Source organism: Xenopus laevis, chromosome 1L, assembly GCF_017654675.1.
Source record: "Xenopus laevis strain J_2021 chromosome 1L, Xenopus_laevis_v10.1, whole genome shotgun sequence".
Classification (NCBI taxonomy): Eukaryota; Metazoa; Chordata; class Amphibia; order Anura; family Pipidae; genus Xenopus; species Xenopus laevis.
Window position 1 is genome coordinate 53,558,317 of NC_054371.1, and position 9,962 is coordinate 53,568,278.

At 35.1% G+C, this 9,962-nt stretch overlaps 1 protein-coding gene across 1 annotated transcript in view; it reads right to left on the reverse strand.

The window, feature by feature from the left end:
• anxa10.L (annexin A10 L homeolog) overlaps positions 1-4,608 on the reverse strand; it is a 46,213-nt gene extending 41,605 nt beyond the window's left edge. The window contains exon 1 of the mRNA XM_018268625.2: positions 4,467-4,608. Coding sequence (XP_018124114.2) covers positions 4,467-4,484 — 18 coding nt within the window. The 5' untranslated portion in view covers positions 4,485-4,608. The remainder of the gene's footprint in view (positions 1-4,466) is intronic.
• Between the last annotated feature and the right edge of the window lie 5,354 nt (positions 4,609-9,962).

Below are 9,962 nucleotides of genomic sequence, written 5' to 3' on the forward strand. Positions count from 1 at the left end.
TACTTGACCCCGAATAGACTTCATCGAATGGGGAAAATACCCCTTCCATTGTGTAAAAGGTGTGGGGATAATGATGGCTCTCTCTGGCATATGATCTGGACGTGCCCTATAATAGCTAGATACTGGGCTAAGGTGGTAGGCTATATTGTTGATACGCTGCAGTTACCCCCTCTAAAGTCACCGGAAATTTGCCTCCTGGGTCTGTTAGACGATATAATACCAGCCAATAATACCAGGGTTCTCGTGAGGACATTGCTATTTTATGCTAAAAAGGTACTTGTACTGCATTGGATGGCCCCTGCTCCTCCCAAGAAAGCGATCTGGTTTGCTTATGTTAATAAGATGCTGCCTCTAATAAAGTTGACCTACGAGGCTAGAGGGCAACCCGACAAATTTGATAGGATATGGGGTGTCTGGATGGAGACACATATGTTAACTTTGCCATAACTGTGTGGTCCTTATATTGCTGTGCTTTGTCAGACTGTGAAGTTAAGACTGCTGCTGTATTATTATTTTATTTTCTTGCTTTCTTGTATCTGTTCCCCCTTCCCTTCCTTTCTGTATCCCCCCCCCTTTTTTGAAAATTCAATAAAAAGAACACCTGTTAAAAAAAAAACTGATGACATCCCTAAATTACTGTTTATAAGAATATATTTTATCCAATATGCATGACACTTGTGTATTAAAAGGATATACAGAGCTGAAGAAAGGTGCATTATAAGCCAGACCAAGTGCCAATAACAGCTACAAGATGCCAAGGAGTTGACCAGTGCTAATGTCTGTGTTCAGTAAACAAGGTGCTTACAGAATAATAAGTGTATCACCCCTTTGGGAGATTATAAGGAAGAATTTTTGTGTAGCAGTACATAGGAATATTTGCTCATCAATAGTGTTTTGGGGATGATAACTCTGTTTTCCAAATTCTCTTTGGATGTGAATTTGTGCAAGGACTTGTATTTTCCTTTAAAGAGGAGTTCACATTTAAGTTAACCTTTACGGGGAAATGCAATAAAAGGGGCAACGTTTGCTACTGGTTTAATCACCTATAGCAACCAATAAGCATATAGCATTTGCTGGTCACCTGTTTAAAACAAACATTTTGTTGGTTTCTATGGCTTACTGCTCCTGGGCATACTTAAAAGGAAACTATCATACTGAAATTGGTAACTGTCTAAATATAAGCAAATAAAAATTCTGTATCATTTCTGAAATAATTACGTTTATCTTCACTATCCCTCTCTCAGTTTCTGTTTCTCTTCATTCTGTCTTCATGTGGGGTGTAAGATTTTATATATATATATATATATATATATATATATATATATATATATATATATATATATATATATATATATATATATATAATCTTTTCCTAGCAGATGTATTAGAGCTGACCCAAATAACTGATTCAAGTACAAACAAAATAACAACAAACAAAATAAATGCATGTAGAGAGACATGATGTCTGGTGATTTTAATAGAGTGAGCTCTAATACATCTTCTAGGCAAAAGGAGATACATTATATCTAACTGTCATTCAAAATCAGACTTCCAACTCCAGCATGAAGACAGAATGAAGAGAAAGAGATGCTCAGAGAGGGATAGTGAAGTTGAATATTTCAGAAATAATTCAGAATTTTTAATTGATTAAATTTACAAAAAAATCATTTCAGTATGATGAAGCTTATATTAAATTTTAATTTTCACAGTAGTTCCCCTTTAAGCTGGCCATAGACGTGCAAATATATCCTTATGTCCGACGAATGCTCGTTTGTTCTCTTCTGCTTCTTTTCAGTTTCAGTTTCCACTGACCCCGACAGCTAGAAACAATTACTCTGCGAGGCTAAAATGTTATTGTTACATTCTATATCTTTCTATACATATTTATTCATCGTCTATGCATATCCCAGTACCTGGTGGCTATCGGATAAATTGGACCCAACTGATACCATCTGAAATTTTTAAACAAAAGACCAATTGTCTCAGATAGTAATGTTACTTTACAAGTGAACTATTACTACTACGGTTACTTTTAAGAGGCACAGTAAAAGATGTTCTAGTTAAGAAGACAGACTTGTGTGCTCCCACTGCAGGTTTTGCTTTGATGTACTAGATGCTGTTTATTTCTTTCTTATATAAAGCTTATTACATATATATGTTCTAGTTAGTACTTTATTACTATTTCTTATGATCCCTATGATTTGATTTAATATTGTCTCCCACTACTACAGCAAATATTTTGTATGCCATATAAGCTATTGCCATATACACTAGGGCCTTTGTTTACAGAGTAAGGTGTAGAGGCTAGAACTGTATCCAATACCATAAAACAATTTGTTTTATAATGTATTATGCCCCGAAACACAAGGATTTTTAAAGTCAGCTTGGTGTTTATATGACCCGTGTAAAGGCAAGAGGGCTGCAGCCTTTTATTTCACCATCTATTCCATGATTTAAAATATTATAAATACTAACTCACGTTATGGCAGGATACCAATAATCAGAGGTTCTAAAAGGTTCTAAAAGGCACCTACTTGTGGCAACTATGTTAGTGTTGTACATTTTAGCAAGTGCTTTGGATGTGAATTTGTGCAAGGACTTGGCTTTTGCCTTTAAGGGGGAATTCACCTTTAAGTTAGCCTTTAGAGGGAAATTTAATAACCTAAGACAGCATGTTTATTTATACCTCTTATTTCCTACTCCTTACCCCAGCATTCTAGAAATGAGCACAGTTATCGATTCCATAAAATCAAAGTGGTATTTTCAAAAAGAATGGCATATAACAGTTCAATTGGATGTAATGTATTATTTTTAAAGAAGGACAAAAAAGTGTGTCCTTTATTTTCTCTTTACGATAGTACATAGTGTATTGTATTATGTAACATTAAGCAAATAGTAAAGTACATGAACAGGATATATACTACCTTGTATTTTATGGCATATTCACATGATCATATTAATAAATACTGTATATATATATTCAAGTGTCCAGCACTCCCCTTCAGTCATACAGATCAATATACCCCAGAGTAGCAGTGGAACTTAAACTGGACACATGTACAGTTTAATTAGTTTCAAACCAACCTGAATAAACCCATGAATTGCTCTCTAAAGGAGTGATTTTGCTGGTTAATAAAAGAGGTTAGTGATTGCAAAATCCAATGTCTATGACCAAGAGCTGATGAGCCCGAAATGCATAAGGCCCCACCCTTGCTTAGTCTTTTAAACAAAGCAAATAAAGCCCATTTTTTTATGGAAGATTGTGCTGGGGCAACCCTGAATTTGCAGGCCATTGGTTAACCTGGAGCATTAAAGGCCTGGAGTTGGCCACGTCTGCATTATTATACTAGGCACTTGTATACATCAGAAATATATTCCTGATAGAGGAGCTAGTTGATTTCTTTTTTTTCTCTTACAGATTATCATATACATTCAGTTTTGCATATGGCTTCTTTGAAATATAAGACTTGATTTTCTATCACATTATATTTTTTGGTTAAAAATCATTGTTGTTAGCAAATATAAATAGAAAAGCATGCATGGATATTTATTTATTGGTTATATAATTAAACACCTTTAGGGGGTTAATTATCAAAGTCTGAATTTATGTTAATATTTTCTGCTACAAACTCCGAACAAAATCTGGTTTTTTATGCTTATTTATTATTATTCATTTTCCCACAAATTTGATTTGCGGGAAAAAATCTGATTCTTTTGATTTTTTTGGATTTTTCATTCGATTTTCACGATCTCGGGTTTTTGCCAGAAAACTCTGAAAACTTCGAGGTATTGCACGAAACCCAGCGCACATTAAAAAATTATTGGGATTTCTCCCATTGACTTACAGTATATGCAACCTCGACAGGTCTGAGATGCCGGATTTTCTGATTCGAATTTTTCCATCCTCAGGGCTTAATATAAAAGTCCAATTTTATAAAAAGAAAATCACAAATTTTTCGGGATTTTTGTATTCAGAGTTTAGTAAATAACCCCCCTTAGTGTACTAATATTTCAAATCATATTAGAGTCTTTTTGATCAAATAAATAAACATAACTCTTTACTTGTTAGCAATATCAAATGCCTAAATTGTAAATAACATATAGTTTAGATCCTTGTATTTTAGTAAAAGTCATTAATACTAGGGCCTTTAAAATATGCAACCATTATTGATAATGCTATTAATAACTGTACAATAACCTAACATCCCCTCAAAGATGGAGTCATGTTCTTTACACATAATCCACGGAGGTAACAATCATGAACTTTTTGAAGCGGTATGCAAAACTCAGCAGCAATTTGCTAGAACATAATCAGACCTTTAATATTAAAGAAATTACTGTTAAGTATTCAGAAAACCTCAAGCAGGTACTTTCCTAAATATATAAGTGTTTTGAATTATTAATCACTAAAAAATACCAAAAACAGCTTTCTAAAATATAATGATAACTAAAAAAAAACTACTCACATAGATAGGGCAGAACATTATAAAGCTGGTTTTGTAGCTTGCCAAGCGCTGTGACACGGGGACGCCAATGAGAAATGCGATCCCAGAACACTTGGTGGAGCCTTTCAAAGAAAGAGTGCCAACCCCACCCAATCTGATAATGAATCCTCCACCCTAATCAGATTCCCTTTGTTTAAAACAAAGAAATGTACTTCTTGGTACCAGCTTTGTGTGCTAACCCATCAGTCATGTATAAAGAAGTAAATTCATTTTGCAAGACAAATAGAACGTAATCTGTGCATGGCCAGTTGCTGATATGGAAGCAGCCAATCATAATGTGAATACAGTGAAAAGACTTTAGTTAATAATTAATATTTTGGAACCATTTTAGTGTTTCTTTATATACTTCTTCTCAACAGGATTGGGCATTTTCGGTAGAAAATTCTATGGTTACATTTTTTTTTAAAGATCCATGGTATAATCAGTGCTTTTTTTTGATTTGATATTAACCCAAAATGATAACCCAAACAAAAGTAATATAGTGTTTTTCAGCATCAATTTTTCTCATCAAATCAGCAAAAGCACCACTGAACTTGACATCTAAGGGAACATTTATTAAAGAGCCTCATCATAGTGAAATTCTTCCATTTAGGCCATATTTATCAATGGGTGGAAGTTAGAGTTTAATAAAAAAAACATTTGATCAAAATCCCATAGTGAGTGATGGCATTTCACTTTGACTGTGACATGCTCTAATTTCACTCACTTATAAATAAAGAAACCCCTGTTTGTATATAGGATTACTAAATATTCCTATCTGATAATGGTTGTTATAGAGTCATCTGAAATGCTGCAGAATATACATACAGTAGGCAACACATAAGCGTTTGTTGGTTATGCAGTTACGCAATTTTCACTGGTGAACAGTAACAAACCATTTTTTGACTATTATAATTACTAATTAGTAATGATGAATGATTTCTTTAAACTGACTGGTCTTAAAATGGGTTAAAGGGCAGAACTGTGTGCCGTTTGATTTTAACTGACTCAGAGAAAAATACATAACTTGTACCTACATTTCCAGGTGTGGTGACATGCTGTGGCTGTGAACAAATGATTCACACCCAGTGCCGCATATATGTACTTATATATCACTTTGACTACAATGCAAATGTGTCTGCCCCTTTATTATTCTCTCCCCTGCTCATTCTGATAAGTGTACCACTGACTTAGGGGCGGATTTATCATGGGTCGAAGTGAAATCGAGGGAATTTTCTAAGTAAAAAAAAAATCGAAATTCAAAGTAATTTTTTTGGAAACTTTGACCATCGAATAGGATACTACGACTTCGAATTTACTTCGAATTTGATTAAAAAAAACTTAGACTTCAATACTTCGCCAAATTAAATCTGCTGAAGTGCTATGTTAGCCTATAGAGACCTTCAACAGCATTTTTCTAAGTTTTTTGAAGTCAAAGTAAAATTGTTCGATCGTACGATAAAATAGTTTGAATCATTTGATTCAAAGGATTTAATCGTTCGATCGAACGTTTTTAATTCGACCGCAGAATACCCAAATTCAATGAAAAAAGTTTGAATTCGATATTCGAAGTATTTTAATTTGATGGTCGAATATCGAAGTATGTTTTACTTCGAAATTCGACCCTTGATAAATCTGCCTCCAAGTGAAGAGGCAGTTAGCTCTCCACCAGTCAACACTCCCTTTCATAAAATGCCATGCATGTGACCTATGAAGAAGCTGAATCCTTGAAGTGTAGGAATTACAGTCTTGGCTGTAAGAGAGTTAACTGCTGCTAACAAACCTGCCAAGAGAGGGCTGCCCACCAAAACTCACAGACCAGGCAAGGAGGGCATTAATGAGAGAGGCAGCACAGAGACCAAAGGTAACCCTGAAGGAGTTGCAGAGTTCCACAGCAGAGACTGGAGTATCTGTCCATAGGACCACAATAATCCATTCACTCCATAGAGCTGGACTCAACATCCTTAACTCAATATTCTCTTACCATGAAAAAGCCACCTACAGCCCATGCAATGTGAACATAAGTAGTGATGAGTGAATCTGCAAAAAAAATAGTGAAACCGGCGTCAATTTTTTTTACACGCAACTATTTTTTATGTGTATAGCAATTTTTTTAAGTCCAACAATTTTTACGTGCATGACAATTTTTTTCACTACAAATGCATTAAAGTCAACGGTTGTTTTTTCTTGTTGCAACTTTTTTTTTGTATCTGTGACTTTTTTGTCCAAATGCATTAAATGACCATTTTTCCTATGGCGACATTTTTGTCTCTGTGACTTTTTCGGGAAAAATTTGCAGATGTAGAAAAGTGGAAGTTCACTGAGAATCCATGGCTGGCGAAAAAATTTGCTCATCACTAAATATAAGCATTTATGGACTTTTTAGCAAAGAAAAAACAGGGTTTCATACATCAACCTTGCAGACTCTTGTAATCTCTTCACACTGAAGGTTTACACATTAGCTAGAATTTTCATATTAAATTAGTTCCTGAATACCAGAAATCCATGTGTGTTTTTAAATTCAGCCAATATACTTACACATTCAAAAGGAATAACATAATATTCGCTGAAGGAAAAAGGCAACAGAAAATATTTCCTGAACCTTTTCTGTAAAAAAATATACCGAGCACCAGAAATTAATCATTAATTAGATGGTATTAAAAAATTGAAGCTGCCTTGAACTTTATTCTTTGTTTTGTTAGGAGAACATAACATATCAATAATAATTGGATTATTAGTGTTATATTTCTCCCCTTTGGCTACTGTAATGCTCTTGAACTCCCCATGAGAGTTCTCTTTCGCTCACCAAGCAATTGAGTAAGAACTTTTACAGTTTTACAGTTTTTATGAGCCATATTAAATATGATTTATACACATTTATTTAATCATCTTTAATTATAATTATAGTTTTACTGAACAATACTTTCACAGTTCAGATAATCAGCCTCATAATATAATACACAATAGTTATAGATTCTCACACTTCCTATTTTTTACTAAATACAATTAGTCAGGATAAAAGATGGTTGCGAATATGATTGTATTATACATTTTACACACAAATTTGACACCCCACCCCTCTTACCACCTTTTTCAGCTGAGGACAGGGAAAGCAGCCAGCAAAATATTATCCACAATGGGTTGAGTAACAGTAGCAATGAGCAAAGAAGAAACAGAAAGGCCCACAAGAGAAGGCAAAAGTAAAGAACATTGCTGACTTGTATTGTCTGCTTATTGCCAGTGTTGCCTTAGATCTCTGAATCATAAAGGGAAAGGCCAATCTCAGAGCTCAACTTGATGTGGGTGTCCAAGCTCAGTGATAGCTACCCACTCTATTTTTTCTTGCACATGTCACAACTTACCTTCACAGAACAAGAACTTTGAGACTGCCAATTGCAAAGCAATCATTTATTTTTAAGTTATACCTCCATCTCTACTGCCTTCACTTGATACCCTAGGTCTACAATCCTCTTTGTAACAGAAAGCAAACAGAGAGGACTAATTCCAGAGGATGGACTGTGAAGACAACAGACAAAATGTGGTCAGTGGCCAAATAAATATCATCTACAGGGTTCAGTGAAGCTGAAGGTATCTATGAGATGGTCACAAAATGATAGTCCATCATGAAAAAGGCAGATGCATGATAAAAGAACAGTTGGAGTGATAAATTGAGATACTGAGGCCCCACGCTGATTTATCTTCTCAATTAGAAGCTTGCTAAGATAAAACAAAGATTCAAGTTTTGGTCTAGAGTTTATTCTCCATCTGTATCAAACTTCACACTGTGGAATTTAAAATTCTGCCTTCCAGATTCTATACTGTGTTCAGCTGTCTTTCACAGGAGGCTGGACATCCTGTAAAAAAACCCATAGTTATTCATTGGCATCCAGGGTCGCACTGGGCCGGGAAAAAACCTGGTGGGCTCAGCCAGCCCAGACCTGCTCACTGCTGCCAGAGCCTTGATTCTTCCTGATCTCCCGCCCGCCGCATGAAGAAATAACAAATATGGAAGAAGGTATTCACTGGTGTGCAGGGGGATTTGTGGTGGGGGTGAGTTGCTGATTTCAGCTAGTGCATTGCATTTTTGTATTGCTTAACTCTCTGATGTAATGTTTACAAAGGTGAAGAAAGTCCTGCCTTACTGTATTCCTATCTGAGATCTGAGTAAGGGACACAAAGCTGAATGCCCTTTATCACTGGCCTGTATGATGTTTTATGTCATTAATCAGTAATTTAGCATTTTTATATCTCTGGAAATTACTCAAATCATATATCCCTGTATTGCTGGTCTACGAAGGACCCTACACATATAGTAAAAGTACTGTGTAGTTGGTATGTTATCAGGGAATATATTCCTAAAAGCCAAGCTCTTGCATTGTATTGCTAAGATGGTGGGTGTATTGTCGAGCACAAAACCTTAATCAACAAATATCTACTGGTCAGTGGTGAATTACTGGAATCATTTACTGGTTTGTACTACCCCTGGTAATAACAGCATTTGCATATATTAAAAAGGAGTTTATTATGTAGTCTAAAATGATAGAAAATAGAATGAATGGGGTAACTGGCACATGGCTAGCAGGGTAAACCAATCTTGGAATGAGATGTTGTTCCCAGCAAAACTAACATGTATGAAATTATACAAAAATAATATAAGAGCTATAAGGTAGGTGCACCCTGCACCCTTCCCAGCAGCACCAAAAGAACAGCAGCTTACCGAAGATATTTATTTAAGAATACAAGTAAAACAAATAAATGCCCAGCTGTCAAACATTAGGAAAATACAGAAGAATACAGAAAGCCGAAATTCTTATTGACATTTCCTGTAGTAGCAATGTAAGAAGTTGCACAGTTGAGTTAAGACACATTACTATAGATTCTGTAGCATGTTAAATTTGTAGAATAGATGAATGAGTCCCAGTGTTTTTTTTTTTTTTTTTTCTTTTCTTCTCTTGTCTGACCTTCCCTGTTTTTATCTGTAATTTCATGAGCTGTGTTCCTGGGAATGGTGCCATTTTTGAGGTGTGGCCGATTAGTAATTAAAAAAAAATTGTGCTCTAGGTGCGTTTTTTTAGTATCGCTGAGAATAATGACAGCTTTTTGTCTGTTATCCTAAATGATTATGATCATGATCTTGGTTGGAGATAATTTTGTAGCAGGAGTTGTGGAAGGGGGCAAAAGCCAAATTGATTGTTGGACATGTTGATGATGATGATGGGGTGCTTACTGTATAGAACAGAATTTTTAATTGAAAAAACTTTGAAATTCAAATTCAAAACGATCAATCAAAATTAAGTCAAAGTGTTTTTTTGGTCGAATAGGTCCGTTTTCAATTGAATAGGTCTGATATTGCATTTGATTCATAGTTTTTCCCAGCAAAAACTTAGATTTTTCAAAGTCCACCAATTTGACTCCAGATAGGTTTTAGGAGGTCCCCCATAGGCTAAAACAGCAATTCGGCAGGTTTTAGATGGCGAA